Consider the following 26,040-nt stretch of genomic DNA (forward strand, 5'->3'; position numbering starts at 1 on the left):
GGTGGCAGGTGGTAATTGCTGGTTTTGCCTGGGAAGCTCTGGATGTGCAGTGTCGGCCTCCAGAGCTTCCTTTTGGCCATTGCGGCAGTGCGTGTGTGTGTGAGGTCAGTTCTGCCCTTTGCTGCCTCCTCTTGTCACCTGCTGGAGTCCACTGGTGTCATCGCTGCTGTCTTGGGTCACTGCCCCAATAAGTAGGTGGCGGGGGAAGAAAACAGACTCATCAAGCACCAAAGAATGGTGGCCCAGCCCTGACTGGCTCTGGCTCTGCACTGGAGACGGATATTTATGGCATTCACTCTGAAACAGTTTTGGATTGCAAAATACAACTTCTTGGGTTGCTACTGTTGCTACTCAGAGACCTACCTGAAGCAACTCCCTCCAGAGCCCAGAGAGGAACAAAAGAAGGCTTCTGCTTTGTGCTGTCCCAGCTTCCCCACAAGAACAAAAAAGAAAGAGAGCTTCTGTGAGAGCAACCCCAACTTTAAAAGGACCTGGCAGCCCTAACCTCCGTGGTTTTATTTCCAGATGCCAGGTCTTAAAGAGAGAGTAACAATTTGGGGCAGACTGTTGTAGCACAGATACTGAATACAAGATACGTAATACACCTTTTTGGGGGTTACCCAGGACAACTTCAAAGAAGGTCCTGTCTGGTTCAAAAAGGGTTGTAGTTGAACAGTTATTTTACTCTGCTTGATCTGCTGATTTGGATTCTACTTAAAGTTTTTCTAGCAATGCCATTAATACCTTTTGGATTTTGATTGCTATAAGAAAATGTAATTTTTTTGTATTTAATCATAAACCTGCATAATGGTGTCTCAAGTCAATAAATGATTTAAGCTTTAATTATCTTTCGTAGTATACTTCTGGTGTATTATGTAATTTGATTGACCAGGGTTGAATGGTGGCTAAAACATTTACCTGAGATCTTTGAGAGGAGAGCAGAGAGTAAGAAAAGCCAAGATTGTCTGTTACAGAGTCATTTGCAGGTCAGCTTCCCTTTGTACTGTTACGGATTAGGGTCAACAGGCAAGACCTAGCATTTCTGTGTACTTGGAAATGTTCTGGTCATCTAGAGAATCCTTAAATTAATGGTTTTCTGCAGTCATGTCCCTCTTGATCTTTAGAGTAGCAGTATGTTGATGAAAGATTCTCTGCTAGCTCCTGGCTGGCCTGTCACAGATACTGCTGGCCAGGGCAGTCCTGCTGGCTGCCAGCGAGTCCTCCCATTCCCCTTGTTCTGTTCCAAATTTTGGTTTATGCAGTGTCAGAGAGAACCAGTATAAATTATGCAAATTGAAAGTGTTCTGGTTAAAACAAAGGAAAAGACCTGTTGGACAGCTGTGACCTGCAAGTGTGAAGGAAAAATGTGTTTGGTACTCTCTTGTTTTGGACTGTGTAGTGATAAAACTGAAGCTTTGGTACCATACTCATAGTTAAACCAATCCTGACAGTTTGCTACTGCTGGAGAGCAGAAGGTCCATTCTAGCCCTGTTTTGGTGCCTTATTTGTTGTCCTGACTGACCCTTCTAACCTGTAGTAAGCACATTATCTTATCCAGCCAAAACTAGATAGCATTCTGCAGATTAGTGCTGATTACCCAGTGGTCAGACAAGTTCCAGGGAAAGTGCAACACTGGGGCTTCTGGAAGGCGTTAAACCTCTTCAGCTGTAACATCACTCTTAATTTAGTAAGGGAAAATCTACCTCCCTTCACTCCTGTCTTCTGTGTTCCACCATCTCCCTGATGGTGCAGTGGTAACTCCCCAGCCTGGCACAAATTTCTGACTGTGATTCTTGCATATTTGGAGAGGTTAAGCTGTTTCAATAGCTTAGCTCAGCTCATCCTGGAGCCTCAAGTAGGTACCTCCAGGAGATCAGTAAAGGTCTGTGAGTTTGAGCTCTTGGTGTCAAGCTTTATCTCCCAGCTGAAGACGAAAGCAAACTTAGGTTTGTATATGTTATTCCTCACCAAAGTTGGAAAATTTTGCACTGGTTCTTGCTGAGATTCATGAAATGTTGTGTAATACTGCTTTTAAGACTGAAGATGCCATCTGAATTTGGAACTTTGTCACAGAAGTAGTGCTGCTCTGGGCAGTGGGTCTGAGCAAGCTGATGACTGCAGTCTCCAGGGAGCCAGGCAATTCATCAGTGCATAAAATAATCTACATTTACCATTAGCACAAGCAGCCTTAAGTGTTAACTGGAGCTAAGCACAACTTAAGAAAATTCTTTCTGGTCTGGTATGTTAGTAAGCTTTAATTTTTTTTTTACTTCTAAGTATTACTAAAAAGCTGTCTGTCTGGAGATACTTCTGTTCTCAGCACTGCCTCACATCAATTTTGAAATGGAAAATTGCCCAAATGCTTGGAATTGTCCTTTTTTTGCTTTTCTTCATGTGTGAAGATTATCTGAGGAATACTTCTACATCATCATCCTTAAGGATGCCTTCCAGCAACATACTTCAGCTTTGCAGGAAAGGTGGTACACAGAGAGAACAGGACGAGTACTGAAAACTTAGTGCTCTGCCAAAAAGTCTTGGGAATAAGAGGTTATCCAGAGTGAAGCCTTTTTCTTGCTGTTCTCCCAGCTCCCAACTACATAAATGTATTAAATAGACATACAAAATGAGTGATAAACTGTATTTCAAATTTCTTTTGTTGTGGTAATGCTGAATTAAATTTTTTTTCATACTTGCTATACAGGTTCCTCATGAGGGGAAGAGGAGGGGCAGACATAGATCTCTTCTCTATGGTGACCAGTGACAAGGAGCCAAAGGAATGGCATAAAGTTGTGTCAGAGGAGGTTTAGATTAGATGTTAGAAAAAGGTTCTTCACCCAGAGGGTGGTTAGGCACTGGAACAGGCTCCCAAGGGCAGTGGTTACAGCACTGAGCCTGACAGAATTCAAGAAGTTTTTGGACAACACTCTCAGCCACACTGGTGTGACTCTTGGCGATGGTCCTGTGCAGGGCCAGGAGTTGGACTCGATGATCCTTGTGGGTCCCTTCCAACTCTGCATATTCTGTGATATATTCTGTGCTTTCCTTGCCTAAGCTTCCCTTCATGCAGTTCTTCCATGTTAATCATCCTGATGTTCAATTAAATTTTACATTTTTTTCAGTTTTTAGGGGTTAAAGGGCAGTAGAAAACACTACCAATACTCTGGGTGTTCCCCCCCCTTTTTTTTTTTTTTTCCTTCTCTCTGGTTCTGTTTTAGCATTTAAAATTTTAACATCTTGAGTTACCCTGCTTATGTGGTAATTTCTATGTAATTTCTATAGGCCTGTCTGTCTGACTTCTCAGCTGTCTCTTCCTGGCTATGAAAGGCTGTTAATTACATTTTTAGGCCTATAAATAAAGCAGACAAAAAATTCCAAACAAAACCGCCCCAAAACTTACCAGTAAACATTGTCCATTTTTTGTGCAATAAAATGATATCCCTGGTCTGATCCAGGACAGGACCTTTCCCTAGGCTTAGCATTCAAGAGTAGGATTGCAGTAATTCAGAGGAAGAATCTCGCTGGTGTTTGGTCCTGGATGTATTTTCTTGATGGTTGGGTCTCAAAACTGTGACTGACCTTGCAGTCAGAAGCCTCTATGTGTAGTTCATGTACACAGTGGATATGTTAGTACAGGTGAAGTTTACCAAAGGAAGAGAAGAAAAGTTTTTTCAAGTGATACTAAAGATACAGATCCTATGGTTCTGTTACTTTTGGACTGTCCATGTGCTGGCAGAACAACAGCAAGTGACAGGTTGTATCCTTAAGTGGCTGTGCTGCCTTGGGTATAATAAATTGCTTAATAGAATGGCTTTGTGCTCTCATGTGGAAAAGCACATAACAGCACAGAGACAGCAGACAGCCTTCAGCTTACAGATCCCTTACATGATGCTTTGCAACGGGTGGCTCTGTAAGAGGCCCTTTTAATGGCAGCCACATCACCTGGCTACAGGTGTCAGCAGCTAAACTGCTTGTTTATTGGAAGAGAAGTGGCAACTTTCTGTTATGATTCATCTTACCCATTTTAAATTTCTATGTGAGAGGTAAAGACTCTGGAAGTGTGGGACTGTTTTTCTTGTCTAGAAAGGAAGTCTGTGCAGCTATAGATGTGTCCATTAAGTGAGATGAATCCCAGTGCCAGTGTCTTTCCCCAGTAAATATCAGAAGATACACTGGGGTTTGAGCTGGTGGTGGAGTAGGGCATAGGAACAGTTCTCTTTGGTGACACTTGGAGATCAGGACCTAATTGAAGAGTGTGCTGTCCTTGAATAACACATTTTTCTTGGCATCAGCTCTGAACTGGCACACTGTGGCTGCACAAATTGTGTGTATCTGCAATGTTCTTACATTCTGCTTTCAACTCTTCGCAGGGAACTGACACTTTTCTGGAGCAAGCTGCAGAGAAGAATAGATCCTTCTTTAGACTCCTTTTTGGAGAGATGTCGTCAGTTTGGCATCATTGCCAAGACACTACAGCATCTCTTTTTCTTGATAAGAGTCATACAATCTGAAGTAAGTAAGATACAGTCCTGAGTCTTTGGACACAGCCAGAGCTGTTTACATGAATTTATTATTTTTTTAAATAATTAGATTAAACTGAAAAAAAAAAATCGCTTATTTCATTATTCATACTTTCTGATTAAGTGCCTAATAACATACTAATAAAAATCTCTGGAAAGTGCCTGCCATTGTAGTTTTGTTTTTGGCTTGATCCCATGAAGTGACCTTCAGGCAATGTGGAGGGGTAGGTTTGTTGCTTTGTAAGTACAGTATGACAGGATTTTGCAAACAAAGCATAGCTGTGTTTTAATCTGCTGCTTGTTCAGAAGCAAGGCACATGAGAATTTTCCACAGCATCTCTAAGAGGTGAAGACTTGACTTAAATGTCTCATATTTTTGTATTCTAAGAAAATACCTCTTCCTCAAAACGTGTGGTACAATCACATCTGTATTTCTACCTTCTATTCTGAAGCCTGCCTTTAGAAAATCACAGAAAGGCAAAAAATATGTTTAACAGCATTTATTATACTCATCATCTCTGTTTACGGACTAATGGAAAGACCCTAGTTGATCCCAGCATGCTCCTTGTGAGCAGAACTGCAGGATAGCTTGGCCTCCCCTGGCTGTCTGTTCAGTGGCATATCTCTGTCTGCCTTCAATGGCTGCACTGGCTCTTGCAGTTGGTTGTGCGGAAATTTCCTGTTTCTGGTATATGAGAGTAAATTTGTGGAGGGCAATGAAGAATGAAAATTATTCAGGCACACTTTATTGGGGGGGGAAAAAGAAGCTAGCTGACAGTAACAGGATTTAAACTTTAAATAGCAGTACAACATGGATCATAGACCTTAAATTAGATATGGGATTTTTCCTTAGGAACATCCTCATTCCCATAGGTTTTCCAATGTTTCTTCCTGAAAAACAGGCTAGTTTTGCACACATAGATTAGAATTAGCCACATGAACTTCAGTTTTATGAATGTTCCAATTAACAGTACCCTCTACAGTTTGATTATCCCTTTGCATTCTGACATGGTCATGAGTTTATTCAGAGTTAGGATAGATTATGGATAAAACGTACAAGATTCCTTTTTTCAGTTACATTTCTCTCGAATTTTTTCTGCCTGAGAGTCTCTTTCACTGGCTGGAGTTAATACTCTGACCCAAGTGAGTTGCCAAGTGTGATGTGACAAGAGCAGGGCAAGTGCCAGAGCCCTGGTTTAGAGTCAGAGTAGGATCAGAAGGATTGCATGATTGTCCTCTTCACCTATCACAGAGTCCAGAACTCTATTCTGCCAAGGACTGCAGAGAGATGTGTTTGGTCCTAGTTTCTGTAGAGTTGGCCCATTTCTAATTTTAAGATGTGCGTGAATGTATACTTTATCTGTAAATCATAATACATTGGTAACTATATACCAGGTTTTTCTGTGTTTCATGCTAAACCATACTAAAATTTCTGCTGGAGAAATAGGTTCTAACTCTTACTGAATTAAAGAAGCATGGCATGATGTCTGGTGGGCTGTGAATGCTGAGTATAAAAGCTTGCTAATTCTGTTAACTTGTTTGTAGTTATTTTGGATCGTTACAGTCTGGGCTGGTGCAGGTGTAGTTGTGGTAGGCACATGTCGGCTAAGTTATTCATAAGTATCTTCACTGTTACTTATCTTTACTAATAATGGCTAAATAGTTACTTCATGCATTTAGATTCTTTATGCTGAAAAATACACTTTTGGAACAAGGTAGCCTTCAATTTGTCCATGTAGAATTTGGAATATACCATATTTTAAATTAGCATGTGATTAATGTAGACATCTTCCCCATGCTGCTGAGCAGCACCTCAGAGTTGCACAGACTCCGCAGAAAGTGTTTGGAAGTGAAATGGTAGTTATGTTCATCAGGAATCATTTCTGCTATGGTACTGCATATACTGCTGAACGTTATTTTGTTTCAAGGTGTGAATTTACATAAATTTCCTTATTACACAGTACTTCATATTCTAAATTAATATCCTGGGTGGATGCTGCAGGAAGAATGCACATGGAAGATTTACACCATTCTCTTTTAGAAATCTCGCTTAGTTATGGTTGAGAGTCACTAAGTTAAGAGAGAGAGGAGTTAGAAAAGTGTTTTGCAACATCTCATGCCTAAACTAGTTTGCATGACTCCTCCAGAGTGCACACTAAGTGTGCAGTGGTTCCCATCACATGAAAAGCAGAAAAGGTTCCTGGTGTAAGATAAACTGCAGTTCCTTAGAGGGTGCTCTGTGACTCAGGCACTTAATGCTCAGGAACCTGAATACATTTGGAATGGGGTGTTGTCTGTTGGATGCTCTCATTGCATGTTTTCTTCCTAGAAAGAATGTATTTATCAGAGAAGAATAACATTTGTTTTGTGACTGGTTTTTTTGTTTTTCTGTTTTCTGCAAACAGGCAGAGGAAGCGGGACTTGCCGTGTCTGTTTTGTTATGTGTGAGAGCCCTTCAGATCAGGTCCAATGGAAGTGATGAAATGAAGACATCAGTGTGTAAAACAATTGCATGCCTTTTACCAGAAGACCTTGAAGTTAGAAGAGCCTGTCAGCTCACAGAATTCTTACTTGAGCCAACTTTGAGTGGATTTAATGCGTTGGAAGAGCTCTATATGCAGCCAGACCAAAAATTTGATGAAGAAAATGCACTGGTTCCAAATTCACTCCGCTGTGAGCTGTTGTTAGCTTTGAAAGCATATTGGCCATTTGATCCTGAATTTTGGGACTGGAAGACTTTAAAGCGGCATTGTCTTAAACTATTAGGGAAGGTAGCTTCTGATTCTGAGGATGATGCAGGTTGTCATATGTCACTCAATGAAACCGACATGTTAGAAACTTTCTTTAGTGACTATGATGAGACAAAAGAACACAAATATTATGATGGGAAAGACACAATGAACCACCCTAAGGAAAAAGCAAGAGTAAAAAAACCAATTGGTTCTTCAGAAAGATACCAGAGATGGCTTCAATACAAGTTTTTTTGTGTGCTCTGCAAAAGGGAGTGTATAGAGGCCAGAATACTGCATCATTCTAAGATGCACATGGAAGATGGTATTTATACATGTCCTGTTTGCACAAAAAAGTTCAAGAGAAAGGAATTTTTTGTACCACATGTAATGGAACATGTTAAAATGCCACCTAGTAGAACACACAGACCTAAAAAGAAAATAATTCTGAAAAAAGAGAGATCACCGCAAAAGGCAACAGCTTCCAGCAGCCCACCCCCAGTGTTTCCAGAAAGGTCACACCAGCCACAGCTCCCTGAAAGCTTTGACGATGACACACAGGAATATGTTACATTCAGCCAACTGGAAAATTGCCAGCTGCAAGATAGAGACATCTACCCATGTCCTGGGACAGATTGTTCTAGAGTATTTAAACAGTTTAAGTACTTAAGTGTACATCTGAAAGCTGAACATCAAAACAATGATGAGAATGCAAAACACTACTTGGATATGAAAAACAGGAGGGAGAAGTGTGCTTTCTGCCGCCGGCACTTCATGACATCCTTCCACTTGCGGGAGCACGAGCGTGTGCACTGTGGGCCTCAGCCTTACATGTGTGTGTCTATGGACTGTTACGCTAGGTTTGGGTCAGTTAATGAGCTTCTCAATCACAAACAAACACACGATGATCTTCGGTATAAATGTGAGCTAAATGGCTGTAATATTGTTTTCAGTGACTTAGGGCAGCTTTACCATCATGAAGCACAACACTTCAGAGATGCATCATATACCTGCAACTACTTTGGTTGCAAAAAGTTTTATTATTCAAAAACTGAATTTCAGAATCACCTTGCAGCACATGATATCCAAGTATCAAATGGGGAAGGGAAGCAAACGCTGAACCTTGAAGGGTCCGTTTCAGAAGACAAATCCAGTTATCTTCCAGAGTCTCAGTTGCTTGAACAATCTGAAAATTCCAATCTGAATGATAACTTGGATCCCTCAGGCTCTCAGGAAATTCCACAGATGAAGGAAGAATCTCTCTCTGACAGTGAAGATCTAAACAGTGAAAGTAATTGCAGCCTGCACTGTGGGGAGCACAGGACAGATGCTGCAGTTAGCCAAGGTCAGACATCTCCTCGGCTGCTTGGAACAGTGACTCACAACCAGTCAGTTCCAGGTTTTGTTGTCTCCCAGGAAGGAATCTTCCATTCAGCAGATGTGAAACAACGGTGTTCCAATGTGGCAGTTTGTTTTGATGAAAAAAACCTTCCCTGTGGTTTTGAAGGCTGCTGTTCGACCCACAAAAATTCCAGAAGTCTGCAAAAACACCTTAGAAGGGCCCATCCATACAACTTTAAAGGTAAAAGAAATATGGAAATGAAAGCTAAATACTTTCTCGATCTGTTGAGTGATGCTCAGGACAGTAAATCCCCTACAGACATGAGTACAGAGTTAGGTCATAATTCTGATACAAATGCTGACTCTCCAGAAAGTGTGTGTTGTGCTGTAGATGTTAAAGGAAGCAGTAGCCTGAGGGAGGAAACTTATCCTTCTTCCCCCGAAACATCTTTTTATGACAGTTGTAAAGAACCAAATATTGAAGATAACATGGTGGAGCTAATGTTAGGCTTGAAACATCTAAGCTTAAAAAATGTTAACATTCAGAATTCTTCAAGACAGAAACCTTTTCTGGGCTATTCACCTAGGGATGCCAAGTGCCCTGAGACAGTTGATGAAACTACCTCAAAAAGTCAGCTTCAAGAGCAACAAGATAATTTACCCAGCCAGTACCTTACTCAACTGGCAGCTAAACCATTTTTCTGTGAATGTCAAGGATGTACATTTGAGTTTGTGACTAGAGAAGCTCTCTTAATGCATTACGTTAAAAAGCATAACTATTCAAAGGAAATGGTTCTTCAGCTAAATATGTTCCAGCATCGGTATTCACCATTCAAGTGTCATATTTGCCAAAGATCGTTTACAAGAAAAACACATCTTCGAATTCACTATAGAAACAAACATCAAATTGGCTGTGAGAGGGTGGCTCACAAAGTGTGTCCTAATGAAAAATTTGATCATGTAGGTTTATGTACAGAGGACAGAGGGCATAAGAATAGCACTGCTCCAGTGCCTGCCTGTGTGAACAGCGTTGGGTTCCCTGGACATTCGGACTCTGAACAGCTGTGTCACCCAAAAAAGGATGACTGCTGTTCTGAGACTGATTTGGAGTCCAATGAAGAGACAGACAATGACATAACAAGAAAAACATCTAACATAACTTCTCTGGACAGTCATAGGGAAGAACTGGAAGCAAGACAGGGAAGAGGAAGCAAAAGAACAGTTACTAAAGGAAACTTATGTTACATATTGCATAAGTACCACAAACCATTTCATTGTATACATAAAAGCTGCAACTCGGCATTCACAAACCAGAAAGGTTTGATTCGCCATTACAGAACTGTTCACCAGTATAATAAGGAACAGCTCTGCTTAGAAAAGGACAAAGCAAGAACAAAAAGGGAGCTTGTCAAATGTAAAAAAATATTTGCATGCAAACACAAAGAGTGTGGTAAGCGTTTTCTGTGTTCTAAAGCTCTTGCTAAACATTGTAGTGACTTCCACAATGAAATCTTAGAGGATCAAAAACTGCTTTCTGAAGCTGAGTCTGCCAGATTTGCTTGCAACCAAGCCCACTGCCCTGCTGTATTTTATACATTTAATAAGCTTAAACAGCATCTAATAGAAGAACATGCCAATGAAGAAAAATTAAACAAAGATTTTGAAATCCATTGTGACCTCAATGGCTGCAATCGAATTTTCACAAATTACAGTAACTATTCTCAACACGTATATTTCAAACACAGTGAATATTATGATAGTCTCTTTGGAAATCAGAAAGAAGAGGAAGATAATGAAGATAAAAATAAAAATGAGCAAAATTATTTGAAAGACAGCTTTGACACAAGCAAGCAGAATGGGAAGCAATTAAAAGAAAAAGCTAAAAGAATTAGCAGAAGTAGAGAAAAGCATTTGCTGAATTTCAAAACAAAAGAGGAAGCCCTACAAATGTGCAAAGAGAAGTCTAACCAGACACAGTACCCCTGCATGGTCCAGGGGTGCCTGTCTGTTGTCAAACTGGAAAGCAGCATAGTGAGGCACTACAAGCGCACACACCAGATGACCAATATGTACATTGAGCAGCGCCTTCAGAAACTTGTTCTTTGTGTTAAATGTGGCATCATGATTGAAAAGCAGTCTTGCTCTGACACAGCTTCAGACTTGGATAAAAAAGGTGTAGACGTTAACGAGGATAAATCGGCTAATTCTGAGTCTGTGCAGGAAAGCGACAAACCCCTTGTTCCAAACCCTGTCTGTGATCCTCCAGATGTGAGTAATGAAGACCAAAACCAATTTCCACCGAGTAGTGTGAATTTTGATGCCAGTGCCTTTGTGTATTCAGGCACTTTAAAATATAACCACAGTTCAAAGAACACCTGTTTTGAAGAGCCTAACACCAGGGAGACAACTAAGTCTAAAACTGAAGATTTTTCTGAAAGTAGTGAAAGAGAGAACAGCTCTTGCTTCTCCAGTTTACAATTAGAGTTGCCAAGAGAGAAAGACCCAGAAGGATGTCCACATAGTGCGGTTAATCAGAATGCAAAAAGAAATGTACTTTGTGCTACAAAAGACAAATTTCAAAAGCCTCCTGTGTCCAAACCATTTGATTTAAAGACCTATAAACCAATGGGATTTGAGTCTTCATTTTTAAAATTTATTCAGGAAAGTGAGGGAAAAGATGATGATGATGATGATGATGATGATGATGATGATGATTGTGATGAGGTAGTAGAATGGGAGTCTCCTGAGCAGTTGTCAGTAGATGAAGTGTTGCAAAAAGAGGGAGACAGTCAAGGGGATACACCAGTAAACAACTTTGTAAGTGACAAAAATGTAATCATAACCCCGAATAATCCTGGGCAGCTAACAGAGATCCAGCCATTGCTGTCAGAGTCTTCAACTGCCCCTTCTTTAGAAAATCTGAGGGCAATCTTGGACAAGGCCCTAACGGACTGTGGAGACCTTGCCTTAAAACAGCTGCATTACTTACGACCAGTAGTTGTTCTTGAAAGATCCAAGTTTTCCACACCTCTCATAGATTTATTTCCAACAAAAAAAGCAGATGAGCTGTGTGTAGGAAGTACATAAGTAGCTTTGCTTAGAGCAGATAGCCTCCACTACTGCTGTACGGGGAGAACTTCAAATTAGAACAGTAATTGTTACAGTACACACTTTTTAGGTTAGTTTTGACTGTTTATTCCATGAATGTATAATATCTGTCAAAAGTAATGGCCAAGTTAATTTAGCTCCCCATTTTCTTCAATGAACAATGCTGATTTTGGTGCTATTTAACACATCAGAATACAGGGGGCTTCCTCTTGAAGAGTAAATGTGCATGATTGTATATGGAACAAGTACTGGGGTACCAGGGTTTGGGGGGTGATGGAGTTATTACTTGACTTGAATGTGCACCCCAGGGTGCTTTGTGTAACATATTGTACACTACAGCATCTTATATTTTTTGAGTTATGAGTTTCAATAAATTACAGTTTTTCACCCATTTGTTTACTGTACAGTAAATCTTTAATGTGCTCTACTTGTAATTGAGTTTGGGACCATTCTGAGTGCATTGGACAATGTTGCTTAAGTTTTATGCATTTGTAGATAATTTATCAGACTGATGAAATAGATACAGAAAAGTAAAGTATTACATTTTATTTTACAACATTCTCCGTGCTTTTTTCAGACTTGAAAGAACTATAATTAGTACAGGCAGAAAGCACTTACGCATGAGAAAGTCCTTGTTCCTTTAAAGGTGGAGGGTGCTTTCTGAGACTGTCTGGCACCACCTGAGTGTGTGATGAGTCTTGCCAGGCTTCCAAGCAGGTTGTGTCACATGAAAGTACCAGTATACATTTAGGGTTCCCCAGTTAGCTTTTTTGACAATGGATGAAACCTAGCTGGAAGATTCACGAGAAGAGTCAGCTAATATTTTAAGCTCTGTTTCTTGTTCTGTGTTGCGTTTCTTGCCATACATGGCTACATCATGAGGCCCAGAATCGCTGTCCCCTCTAGGGGATATTTCCCCATCTCCATGGGGATTCTAATGAGCAAGCAGCAATCACAGCTTCTTACTGATTGAGGGCTTGGGTATTGTTGGGGCTTCTGTGTTTTTAAGCTGTGATCTGAAAAGCAGCAGTGGAAAGGAAATGGAGAAAGCTGTGGGAAATGTTTGAAACAGAGCATGAGTAGTGGCTGGGTGCAGGAATGATGGCAGCTATCAACTGTCTAGCGAACTGTGGTATGACCAAAACTAGGCAGAAATGGCATCTCTATACTACATCTAGAAAAAGAAAGTTATTTGGGCATCCTTAAAAGTTAGGTTAAAAATCATACACCAAGCAAGAGAAGTATAGTTTCCTGCCTAGCTTTTCATGTAATTTCCTCTCTCTAAACTATAAGCTTCTTGTAATGGAAGAAATATAGTGCATCAATCTTCTCACAAAAATGGAAGTAAGTTGTGTCAAAAGGTTAAATATTGCAACAGGGCCAGACACCCTTCAGTGTGTTCCAAAGTAATTTCTCTCTCTAAAATAATGAAGTACCATTTAATGTCAAGTTCAAGTCATGTTTTAACATACTTAAATCTTGAAGATCTCAAAACAGGAGAAGAGTTTAACAGCAAGCTTAATAGACATGTGATGACTGCTTCAGGTGTTGGCCAAGAGAGACCCTGGTACCCTCTTGGGGTTTGAGTATCCCACCAAGCAACCTGTCCCTTTGTGGTCAGCCTGAATAGAAAATTCCTTGAAGTTTGGAGGCTTCAGTTTCAGGTCAAGCAGCTGTATTTCCACTAGATAACCAGCTTCACATATGACAATATTAAAGAATTCAAATGTGTAAAATACTTAGCTTTGAATAAGGGAAATCGGATGAGAATGCAGGATGAAATGAGATTGAAGATACGTTTACATATGCCCCAGACCAGGGAAGTGGTGAGACACAGGCAGTGTGCAAACTTTGGCTTTGTGTAGTCCTAAAAATAACCCAAATCTTTTAAAAAGTAGTTTTGATGTCATTGATGGCTTCCTACAATTTAAAATGTGGTGAGTATAGTCAGAAAAATAATAATGATTATATGCAAGACCAATACTGAATGTGGTGATACATTACCTGACTTGTGAGAGTCCATGAAAGGACTTTCTACATGGAGAACAGCAGAGAGACATTCCACCAAAGCAACTATTTGCAAGCGTAAAAGGCAGGAGACAGTTTTCTGATGATTCCTGAGGCTGGCAGAGTCCTCCTTGAAGGTAACAAAATCGTGTGTTCCTGAGACAATTGTGTCATGTAGGATGATGGCAGCCACTTCATCCCTGAGCACACATGAAGGGAAATCTGCTCTGTGCCAGAACCTGAAGCTGTCCTGAGTGACGTGGGTATGACTTGGTTTTTTTAAGGAATTTAAAACGTAGTATTGCTTGTTTACACCAGCCAGGAACCAGAAGAAAATTTAAAAATTAAAAATGGAATTTATTCCCAAGGTGCTGCTTTATGATGTAGATGCAGATTTTGGTAAATAGACTATTTAAGGTATTATGTTACAAATAATGTAAATGTACAGATTTTTTTTTAATATATAGTTTTTGACTAGTTACAGTAGGTTTGCAAACCTGAAGGCTCTTAAACACAGAGGTTTTGCTTTCTGCTTCCATTGGACAGTTGGCACTAGGCTGACAGGTGGAAATTTGTTTACCTGGGGTAACAGTTCAGTGTGATCTTTTTACCTATGTACACAAGAAAACCTTTTAGAGAGGTTTGTATTGATTCCTTTAGACTTCATACATCATTCCCAGTGAACAACCTCATGGAGTTTGTGAATTAATTATTAGACAGATTCTGGTACCACGTAAGTTGTCCAGAAATAAGGAACAAAAGAGTTTCTGCTTGGCATGGCTGTAGCTGTTCTGCTTCATTATAAATCTGTGACTTTAAGTTTGCATTTACTGTATGCTGTTCATATAAGTTCTGCTGCAAACTTGCCATGAAAGAACTCTGCAAATGATGCAAAATTACCCTTATACAATCCTAATCTGCTTTAGCTGTGTATTAAGCTTACGAGCTCAGTTTTTCTATTAAAAATTTAATCCTGCCATTTGATGTATAAACAATTTTGCATATTACACATTAATTCTGTAACAATTCTTTAATCCCACAAAACAAGTTGCATGTGAAACTCACTTCCTCAAATGCGAATCTGCTTTTACCAAATGAGTTACTGTGTGCCTGCAAACCACACACAGTGCAGACTGCACAATGCATGCTGGGCAGACTGGTACCCGCTGCACCTCTGGTGATACGGAGCCTGTTGAGTAGGCTCCTGCTGTTCAGTTACTGCTATTTCCATAGGCTGGGATATACCACAGGACAAGATGGACAGACACCATTTCTGTCTGCCAGGTATGGAGACAAGTTCTGCAACACTCCTCAATCCAAGAGTTTCATTTAGAAAATGGTTGAGTCGCTTTGGGCTGCACAAAAGCAGCTTGGAGGCATTATCCTGTGGTGATGTGGCACCCCGTGCACTGCCAGGACTTTTAGTAATGCGGGTTCAGGGTGTTGGTACTTCTGTTGAAAGATACCAATAGAGCACTTTACAAAAATTGTATCTTGCCCATTTCAGAGACTGACAGTGTGTTTCAGTCTTTGAACTCCATCATCTACAAAATCCACTACTGTCTCAGTGAGGTAATAGGTGTCACACCATCAAAACTGTACAGCATGAATCTACATCTTTATCCCAATTTCTTCTTGGGCTTTTTTATCTGATCTAGTTGCCTGGCACAGATGGGTATTAGAGAAGGAGGCCACAAAAGGGTGAAGGTTTGAAGAGATTTCACTGTGTCTATTTCTGTTTTCATGCCATGAGGTAGGCCATAATTTTCCCTCCCAATTGCTACCAGAATTTGTCTTAGAATGATGTAACATTTCCAGCTTCTTGCTTTCAAGCGTACAGGAGAAACATTTTGTTCTGCAGTAAAGGAACACCATTGCATTGATTTCCAAAAAAAGAATTATTAATGTGAAGAGCAGATACCTCAGAAAACACAGTTCATAGGGAATGTTGCTTCCATTTTAAAAATTGTTGTCTACAAGTGTGTGGATTTTACAGGACAAAAACGTGTTTATTGGTTGTGCATACCTAAATTCCCCAAGGCTGTGGGGTGCCCTGCCGTGTTCCCATGGGTAGTAAAAAACTGTAAATACCTTTACAAAGAGAGACCTTCCAGACTGACTTCTGTCTTTCTAGCAGGGCTCTCAGCAGAGCCAGGTTTTTCTTGCATGTTGTTTTTCTGGTTGTCTTTTCTTGTGCAAGGTCTTCAAATTTTATGATGCTGATTCTGAATCTTGGCTGCAGTGAATTAATTGAGAGAAATTCAATTTCCAGTTAAGTCCTCACATACCGTGTCCAGAATCTGAGCATGATTATGGTGGAAAGCAGAAGAGGCTGAATTGAAACCACCTTGGCTTGGCCTGGCCCTGGCAGGTGCTAAGCCTGGTCTCCCCCCTACAGTTTACAGCTGGTGCCCTTCAGCTCTCCCGACTCCCCACAGCAGTATTCCCTATGCTCACATGAGTTTGCAGGGAGTGAGGTGGGATAGGAGAGCTGTTGCTTTTCTTGAAAATGTTGTAAGATTTAAAGTTATAGAAAAGGAAGTGGGTAAGGGATTAGTCAGGATCCAGTGCAGTGCACACCAGGCTTCTGGTGTGGCCCTCTTGGATGAATTTCTAGAGCTTCCTCTGTAAAAGGAGAAGAGTGCCGGCCAGTAGCAGGGCTCACCGGGAGCAGTGCTTCCTCATCTAGCCTGTTCTTCTGCAGGGATATATCAGGTTACAGAAAACACTGGGCTTCAATATATTTGACAAGTCATTCTTCTAAATAGTTAAAAAAAGGTAACTGATAGATAATGAGAAAATTAAGTTGGCATTATTTTATTATAAGTTAATGACTTAAAAATCCAAAGACATGTTCTGTTATACTTTAGACTGGTAGAAATTAGATGACACTAAAATGCCATATCTAGAAGTGGCTAAACGTTAACACCCCTCTTACTGCATCTTTCTCAGATTATGCAGTCCCCGTGCTCTGCATAGCACTCTTGTCCGCTGCTGGGCGAGCTCTGGATTTCAGCAGCACTGTGCTGTCTTCGTGGAGCATTACAGCGACCAAATCTGAAGTGGGCATTTTGGCTTTAAGTAAATCAGCAAGTAGTCAGTGTTAATTTTTGTACTTCTCTTAGTGTTTCTGTAAAAGGTTTTGAACAAGTACTAGCGAGGCCTTATATGCACAGTCTGAGTAAATTATACTGAAGAGAAGTAATTTAAACTTCTGCCCAGATCCTCGCCATGCTGCCCCGCACACGCCTCGTCCCAGCCCTGCGGGCGCCTGACTGGGGTGGCCGAGCCAAGCCCAAGCCGTGCCGGGCGGAGCCAAGCGGAGTCGTGCCGGGCAGAGCTGAGCCCGAGCCTATCCCACAGCCCACGGCGCCCACACGGAGCCCGCCCGGCCGCCCCTCAGCGCCGCCCTGCCCCGCCCCGCCCCGCCCCGCCCCGCCCCGCCCGCGGCTCCTCCGGCCGCCAGGCGGCGCTGCAGCGTGCGGCGGGTGGAGAGGCCATGGCGCTGCCCGGCGACCTGTGGGCAGAGCTGCCGGCCGAGCGCCGCATCTTCTGCTCCGTCCTGGTCTTCTCGTGGGCCGTCTACCTCTGGGAGGCCTTCCTGGCGCACCGGCAGGTCAGTGCAGCTTTGGCGGGGACGGTTGCTGGTGGGGCGGGGCTGTGCCGGGCCCGGTCCGGCCCGGCCCGGCCTCACGTGGAGGGTGGCCGGGGCCGTAGCTGAGCGACGCGGGGCCTGTCGCCTGCCTGGGGTGGGCTCGGCCCTGTCCCCGGGCGCGGCCTCAGCGCTCTGTAGCGGGTGGTGGGAGTACTCACGGCGGCGAGTTGGGTGAGTGCGGTAGGGTCACCGACATCTGAGCACTCCCAGCAGCTCGGTCCTCCTCCCCGGGACAGCTGAGAGAGAGCGGTATGAGCAAAAATGAGGAAATGCGTGACTTGAAATAACGACAGTTTTAACAGGTGAAGGAGAGAGGAGGGAAGCACCGCAAGAGCTGCACAGGCCGTCGCTCACCGCCTCCCCGAGCAGGCGATGTCTGGGCAGCCTCCGAGTGATAGCCACCCTGGAAAGGCACATTCCAGCGCTCTCTTCTTATTATAGAATAAATACGACATAGAGGACGGAGGGTCTCTTCGGTCAGGTCCCGGCTGTCGCCTGCCAGCCGCATCTCCACCCCCAGCCTGCCCACCTGGCAGGTTTAGCAGCAGCCACACACCGGGGTGTTTCCAGCCCCAGGAACGCGGACTATCCGCGCGCACCCGTCCCTGCCAGACCCAGCGGGGTGGGGAGCGCCGCGGAGGTCAGGAAGCGGTGCTGCCAACTCCTTTGAGCCCTGGGATCAGGGACACTGCAGCCTGGTGCCCCGGACAGGGGAGAATGTGTTTCGAAGTGACAAAGGGTAGGAGTTTTTCCTTAGAGAACAGGTAAATATACTGAAACAAGACAGCAGAGGGAAAAGACTTTTAGTCGTTAAAAATGCTCAAGTGACAAGTTCTATACTTAAAATGAAATAGCACCTCGTTTGTGCAGCAACTCCGTAGGTATGTGTTCTGGTGAAGTCACATGGCTCGCACGGAGGATCTGGTGTTCGGTTTCAAAATCAGCTCAGTCGTTAACTCCGGTGCAGTAAGTCACATCCTGTGGAAAAATCAGTTTGTGTGATCTGTTTTTGAGCTATTCTAAATAAGTCATTAAGGCAGCAAATCAGTTCCTGGTTACAACATAATAATTATGCTTCAGTTTTATATTTAGAACTTGATAGAAAACAGGAATTCAGGAATATTTGTTCCTTTGTGTGTTGTTTTTCTTTTTTTTTTTTTCTTTTAACTTTCTGTGGTGGCCCATGGGATCATTTTATGTGCTACTTTTCATTCTTACTTATCTCCTTTAAAATATTAGATGTAGACTTTAAGTTTTGTCTTCAATTTTTCAGAGGCGGGTGTATAGAACAACAACACATGTACCACAGGAACTGGGACAGATCATGGACTCAGAGACATTTGAAAAGTCTCGTCTCTATCAGCTAGACAAAAGTACTTTCAGCTTTTGGTCAGGCCTCTATTCAGAGGTTGAGGGCACTGTAAGTACCTTTCATATGTTAATTTTCATGTACTCAAACTGAAATACTGTGGTTCTTAGTGGTCCCATGCAGCTACACCATTGGCATTCTGATGTCTTGTGGCGAACACTGACATTTATAGTCTGTTTTTGTTTGTGGCTGTATTTGCTACACAAAAAGAAGTAATTATGCAGAAAGTATGTAATTTCTTTCTACAGTGCTGAGTCATACTGCGCAACTACAGTGTTACCTTACGTTTTAATTACGTTCTATTATAGTTTCTGTTGCAAAATTAATAAGCAGCAGGAGAGTTATTTTAAATTGTTAAAATACAGACCTTTCCCTGTGTTTGGAGGAATGCAACTACTTTCATTTTTAGATAAAATTTAAGTAGAAGGTAAAATGAGCAGCCTGTGAGAACAGGGAGTGTACCAATGGATACTTCTGAAGTATAAGAAGAATTACACTGGGCAAGTAATGTTCACATATTTGAAAAAACAGAACCGTTAGTTAGAACAAATTATTTATGTGTGTGAATTACAGTCTTAGGAGAAGAGAAACCTCTTCTAACGCACTACTGAAATACCATTGCTCATCAGTACCACAAAAAGGAATCCTGAAGTGCCTGGCATTGCAAAGTAAAATTGAAATATCCTACTTCACGATGAACTTAAGCAAGCATAAATGTCAGTTATAAAATGTAATGAAAATAGGATTGTAAAATAGAGTCGGTCATGTAACTGTAGAACAATGATGAAAACCCAGTACTCAGAGATTTGTGGTACCTTTTAACTTTCACGTTTCCTGATCTCCTTTGTGCTGCTTCACCTGTACTTAATTTCCTTTTGTATGAACTTGTAAGAAAGATGTTCTGTCAGTGCAATCTGTTATATTCTTCTTGTTGGGATTTTCGGTATGCTCAGTAGAACTCGAGACAATTTTTATATGAGTTTGAAGAGCTTTTATGTTTCTGACTGACTTGAGAGGCAGTATTTCATTTGGAAATCAGAGGTTCTCTCTGGTGGTGAGTTGGTGAGTAAGGTGAGCTGGAACCACCTAGCAAGTGCAATGAGTCAAAAGGTTCTGAAGCTTTTTCTTGATTTCAAGAACTTTAGCCAAAGCAGGTTCCTTTGTTGTTTCTAAAGAAAATATACATGATTGGAATGAGCATTTTTTGCCACTGAATTTAGCACCATGCTATTCAAAGACTTGAATCAGTAGTCTGTGTTTATCTTCTTCTGGGCCTACTGTTGTTACGGTTGCCCAAAACATTGTAGCTACTAAATAAGAGAGATATGAGTTTGCCAGATGGACTGTTAGATGAATAAAGAACTGTCTGGATAGCTGCATACAAAGAGATAAAGCAAATGGTTCAGTTTCCGAGTGGAAAGCAGTGGTGGTTCTCAAGGGTCCACATCTGGGTGAATGCTGTTTAATATCTTCAGTGGGACTGAGTGTACCTGTCATGGGTTAGCAGGCATAGTCCCAGAAGTGATTTTCTTGCAAAGAGGTGCTTACAGCTTCCTCTGTGACCTGACGGAACCTATTGGCTGGCTAGTTTGAATATGGACAATTTTTTAAGCCACTTAGAATTTTGACCACCTCTGTGATCCACACTTAAGAATAGACAAACCCCAGGCAGAACCCTCTCTCGTTTCCGGCGCTGGGACAGTGGCTGCAGGGCCCCGTATGGGGACCCGGTGGGCCCGGCCCAGGCCCTGCTCGGGCCAGGCCGGGCTGGACCACAGCCATCCTGGGGTCGATGGGCCCTGTTCCACCCGCAGCCTCCGCCACAGCCCTGCTATATGCAGATGGAGTGGCCCGGCTCCCCCTCTCCAGTGCAGCCAAGATTCAGCTGAAGCTGCCCACCGCTGTCTGGCAAAGATCATGTGACCAACAGCAATAAGCGAAATTCCAGCTGCAAGGCCCAGGTGAGATTAACCCTTTTAGTGCTGTGAAGAGCTGAAAACCTGAGGGAGGAGAAAGAAGAGATGCTTAAAGCTGAAATTCTGTTGTGAAGCTGTGAGGTATCAGAGTACCCGTTGTAATTTCATGAAGGCATGGGGGCTGGAGTGTTCAACTTGTACTTGTGAACAAAAGCACCTGCACTGAGATAGGCAGATGCTGACGCAGCTGTAATTTGATGAGAAGTTTGAACAGGGAGAGATGGAAGTGATGAGGACTTTTGCTCCAAATGGAAAAGGAGAAACCTCAGTTCCTAGAGATGCTCCCAGAGATAGTCCTAGAGATGAAGATGAGGAGGACCCTTTGCTCCCAGGGAAGGAGGAGGGCCTCTATTCTTAGAGATGAAATGCTCCCAGAGATCGTGAAGAGAACTTTTGTTTCTGAACGGCTCAACCTTAAAATTGCACCCCAGTAGCTCAAGAGTGGACCCTTGAAAGCAGTTATGGGAAAAGCTGCAAGTTGTGGGAGGGGGACTCTCACATGATGCAAGCAGAGAACCAACCCAGGCGGCTGTCTCGTGATAATGTCTCCATAGTATGAGCAAGAGAGACTCCTCTTCCTAAATGGACTGAACAAGGCTATTATGGAAATGGTAAACAGACTGAACATCTCAAGGGTTGTCTTTTTTACATTGTCAGTGGGAGAAGGGAGAAAGGTGGGGGGCGGAGAAGAGTTCTGAAGGTGTGGTATGATTTTATTTTTCCTTTTTCCCTCTTTTAGGTCTGTTAATAAACCACTTTATATTCTTTCAAGTTTGGTGCCTGCTTTGCTTTTCTCCTAGTTCTTATCTCACAGAAGGTAAATAGTAATGAGTATTTTGGACCAAACCACTACACTAAATTGGTGCTTCTGCCCGGTTACAAACAGAACTCGCTACAGTACCCTTGGCAGGTTTGCAGCTGACACCAGGCTCAGTGGGGCAGTGGATGGGCAGGAGGGACAGATGCTGTCCAGGGTGACCTTGATAGGCTGAAGGAATGGGCTTGTGTAAACGTCACAGAGTTCAACAAGGCCAGGTGCAAAGTCCTGCACCTGTCTCAGTTCAATCCACAGCACCAGCGCAGGCTGAGGGATGAGTAGATTGAAGACAGCCCTGTAGAGAGGGACTTCAGGGTCCTGATAGATGAAAAATTGGACATGAGTTGGCAATGTGTGATTGCAGCCCAGAGAGCCAACCGTGTGCTGGGCCAATCCCCAGCAGCATGGGCAGCAGGGTGAATCTGCCCCTCTGCTTCACTAAGGTGAGACCCCACTTGCAGTGCTGCCTCCAGCTGTGGAGTCTCCTGTGCATGAAAGACATGGACCTGTCAGAGTGGATCCAGAGGAGGCTGCAAGAAATGGTCAGAGGGCTAGAGTGTCTCACCTTCAAAGACAGGCAAAGATAGTTGGGGTTGTTGGGAGCTGGTGGTAACCCACAAAAGGCTGTCTCTTCAATCATCCAAACTTTACACCATTTATACATATTAGCAAATAAAATTGTGGTTCATTAACTAAATTTACATAGTTCTTTTATTAATTAGTATTCTACCTTCTGTTGATTAAATTATTCTTTTGCTTCTCATGCTAATTCTCAGTCTTTCTCTTGTGAGTCGATGGGTTTCTTGGGTCGGTGGTCCATGAGTCACTGGTTGTAATCTGCCCCTGCTGGAATTACCTGTTACCCAGTCAGAGCTGATTAGCTTTCTTGGTATCATCTTAACTTGGGGATTCTGCCAGATGTCCTTGTGGTTCAGAAATTCAGCATTCTCTCCTGTGTACATCCTTCTGCCCAAGCTTTGGTAACTTTTCCCTGGGGCTGAGATCGTTAATGCATATGAAGCCCTAGACTTTAACAAGGCATTTCTACAAACAAGTAATTTATCTTTCTAAGGCCTGAACATCATGGCAAGGCCTTAGAGTCCCTTCCAGTACCTAAAGGGGTTCCAAGAGAGCTGGAGAGGAGGGTCTTTGAACAAGGACCTGGAGCGACAGGACAAGGAGGGATGGCATCACAACAGACAGAAGACAGGATTAGCTTATAGGGAAGAAATTCTTTCCTGTGAAGGTGGTGAGGCCCTGGCACAGACTACCCAGAGAAGCTGTGGCTGCCTTATCCCTGGAAGTGTTCAAGTTGGATGCAGCTTGGGGCAGCCTGGTCTGGTGGAAAGTATCCCTGCCTGTGGCAGGGGGATTGGAACAAGGTGATCCTTAAAGTCCCTTCCCACCCAAACCATTCTGTGATATTTAGAGGTTCTTTCTTACCCAAACCATTGGGTGATTGTGCTTGCCTGTGTAGGAAAAGCATAGCTTTAGCTTTCTTTTGTGACATTTTCTTTCTGTTCCATCCCTGTTTCTGTAATAACAGATCCACAATGATTTTGGTAGCTGATTGATTTATTAATGAAATTAGTGCATCCAGCTGTCTTCCACACCTGAGCCACAGAATCCAGACTACGCTGTTGATTTCTAAGCAGCAGCCAAAGTCAGTTACTAAGCCAACAGGCATCTTTGTTTGTATGTTGTTCCACTGTTTCAGCTGTGATGGTGATAGCTAGAAAATAGGTATGTCTCAAACTGCTGCCGCTATTAATGAATTGATTGTGTTGCAGTGATGCTGATGTACAAAAGCTAAGTGAAAAACTGTGGAATATGTGAGTTAAAGCTTCGAGCTAATTATTTGAGTACTGGCCTGAATAAAGAAGTCTTGGAGCAGTCTGTTTCCACATCCTGCCCTTGGGTTACAACAGCTCCAGGCAGTGCTCCATACTGGGGGCAGAGTGGCTGGAAAGTGGCCCAGCAGGTAAAGACCTGGGGATGCTCATGAACATGAGCTGGCATGTGCACAGGTGACCAAGAAAACTGGGGGCATCCTGGCATGTAGGGGGTCAGTCTCTTCTTCTCCCAGGTGACAAGCGACTGCACCAGAGGAAATGGCCTCAAATTGTGATAGAGGAGGTTTAGATTGGATATAATATTTCTTCACTGAAAGGGTGGCCAAGCACTGGAACAGAGAATAAGTGGAAACAGTCTCAAGTTGAACCCTCCTCCAGGGGAGGTTTATCTGGGATGAGAAATTTCTCCAGTCTTCCCAGGGCCCAGGTGGAGTCCTGGAGGGATTTAAAAAATACGTGAATGGGACATGGGTCAGTGGTGGGCTTGGCAGTGCTGGTTTGGACTCAATGATCTTAGAGTGATTTTCCAACGTAAGTTTCTATGACTATATTCTGCAAAGTGGATAGCCCTTGTGTAGGGTATGTACAGCTTTTCTACATGTCTGTGATGGTGAGTTATTGCTCCTGTATGTAATGCTGAGGTGTGTCTTTCTGTTTCTCAGAATCTGTCCTGCGTTTATCAGATTCCGTCTGAAGTGAGGTGACCTTCGCTGTCTGGGTTTGTCACTTTTTTTGAGCATAAAATACATTCTTTATTGGCTTTTGGAACTGCCTGAACTTGAAAGAGGCTATTGTGGCCAAAGTTGATGAAACTGAATGCCAGTTTTGCAAGCTTTTGCCTTTAATAGGTTGAAGTATGATTCATTAACCGAGCAAATTAATTGAAGGGAAGATGCTGTGTTAGAATTATTAGAATGCTTTATTTCAGCCATTAATGATTTGGGTTTCTTTTTAACTAATTAGTATCAACAACATGCTAATAGCTATCTTTGTTCAGGGTGATACTTCTGGGACTGTCAGGTCTAAAAGCTACAGGTAGTCTGTAGAGGAGGAACAAACTTGCTGTTACGGTTACAAAACAAGGAGAGTGGAGCTTCAGTGTTGAGTATTCAATACCACCATGTCATGTTGGAAGAGGGGATGGTTTTCATCAGGAAAGATGAAGTGGAAGGGTCGTGGTTCTCTTTGTCTGGGGCTGGTGAGAGGAGAGAGTGCAGGGCCGGGGTTCCTGCAATACCCGCAAGGCCACTGCCACCTGCCATCGCTGCCACCTTGGATAGAAGGAGCCGCTGCACCGCAGGTCGGAGCCGCCCCGGATTGCGCAGCCACCGGGGAGAGGGATTGTGCCTGAGACCGCGCCGTGCTGCCCCTGGTACTGCCGCCCATGGAGAGACGTTGTGGGACCCAAGGCCTGCCAAGTGGCGTGGAGTGAGCAGCTTGTCAGCATAGTTCCTTATTAAAACTAGCTCTCCAGGTTTTGTTTAGTTCATTTTCCGTTGTTTCCAGGCTGGGGGGAGGTTGTTGAGCGGCAAGATCCTCTCCGGTGTGCTGCCTTTGTTCTCCTGGGTGCAGCGTGGCAGGCAGTGTACTGGACAGCCACCGTTTTGCTTTTGTGTGGAAACAACGTTCTGTCTTCAGGAAGCAATTTTGTTTGTTTGGTGGTAAATACCGTTGTGGGTGGAACACTCTCTTTTGTGCCCTCTTTTATTGATACTGTTGTGTTTATTCACATTGTTCTTTGTTTTCTCAACCCAAAAGGTCTAGCACCGAGGTCCTCTGCCATCTTGTTTTTGCCCTAGGGGGGACCGGGCAATATCTTGTCTTTGCTGGTTAAACCAGTTCTCTCTTTTGTACAGGTTGTTTTTTTTTTTTTTAGCGTTGTGTTTACTGCTGTTTTCTTTAGTAAATTGTGACTCTTATGTATAATCACTCTTAGTTGGGTTTTTTTCTTATTCCCCTCCACTATTGAAAGGGTACAGTTTAAATGGCTTTAATTTCTATGCTGAGCTTTTAAAACCACCACACTTGCTTTGATCCTTTCCATCTCCTGCTGACACTGAAAATGCACTCTAACAATTAGGCTGTAAGAGTAAGCCTTTTCAAAATAAATAAATAACCCCCTGGCATTATCAGTATTGGAAGGCTGCTTACTTGAAAAGTGATTTATATATATATAGTGGATGCATCACTTGCTAAGAAGGCAAACATGAAATATTTACAAGTTGAGCTGATAAGAAATGCTGCCAGGCCTGGCCGTGAGCTGCAGTGAGCTCTTGCTTCAGTAGCTCTAGCTTGGGCGTTTCTTTGATGGTGGTGTATCCCAAATGTTCACTCCCTGTTCCTTGGCAGCCAGTATGTCAGGAGACATTGGGAGCAGGCACAAGGAGGAGACCATGAAACTTTCTTCAAAATGGCTATAACGGCTCCAGTAGTGAAAATGAAATTGGGGCTTTTCTCTGGGCAGGGAACACAGGTGAACCTCTGCTCTGGGAGAGGAGGGTGGCTCCTCTTCAAGACGAGAGGCTGCAGTATGGATATATGTATGTATATGGATATATGTATACATAGATCTTCTGAAAATATACCTTATGTCTGAGCCAATATAGCAGCAAAGTCTACAGAAAGTAGGCTTGGAAATATGCTAGTATTTCACAGGAAAAAAAGAAAT

The 26,040-nt window shown here is 42.8% G+C and overlaps 2 protein-coding genes across 2 annotated transcripts in view; both read left to right on the forward strand.

The window, feature by feature from the left end:
- RLF (RLF zinc finger) overlaps window positions 1–12,134 on the forward strand; it is a 60,730-nt gene extending 48,596 nt beyond the window's left edge. Inside the window, exons 7-8 of the mRNA XM_082296420.1 lie at window positions 4,368–4,509; window positions 6,923–12,134. Of these exons, the coding sequence (XP_082152546.1) occupies window positions 4,368–4,509; window positions 6,923–11,674 (4,894 nt within the window). The 3' untranslated portion in view covers window positions 11,675–12,134. The remainder of the gene's footprint in view (window positions 1–4,367; window positions 4,510–6,922) is intronic.
- A 5,062-nt stretch (window positions 12,135–17,196) lies between these two features.
- ZMPSTE24 (zinc metallopeptidase STE24) overlaps window positions 17,197–26,040 on the forward strand; it is a 31,059-nt gene continuing 22,215 nt past the window's right edge. Inside the window, exons 1-2 of the mRNA XM_082296481.1 lie at window positions 17,197–17,318; window positions 18,631–18,777. Coding sequence (XP_082152607.1) covers window positions 17,202–17,318; window positions 18,631–18,777 — 264 coding nt within the window. The 5' untranslated portion in view covers window positions 17,197–17,201. The remainder of the gene's footprint in view (window positions 17,319–18,630; window positions 18,778–26,040) is intronic.

Source organism: Coloeus monedula (assembly GCF_965178545.1).
Source record: "Coloeus monedula genome assembly, chromosome: 24".
NCBI lineage: Eukaryota > Metazoa > Chordata > Aves > Passeriformes > Corvidae > Coloeus > Coloeus monedula.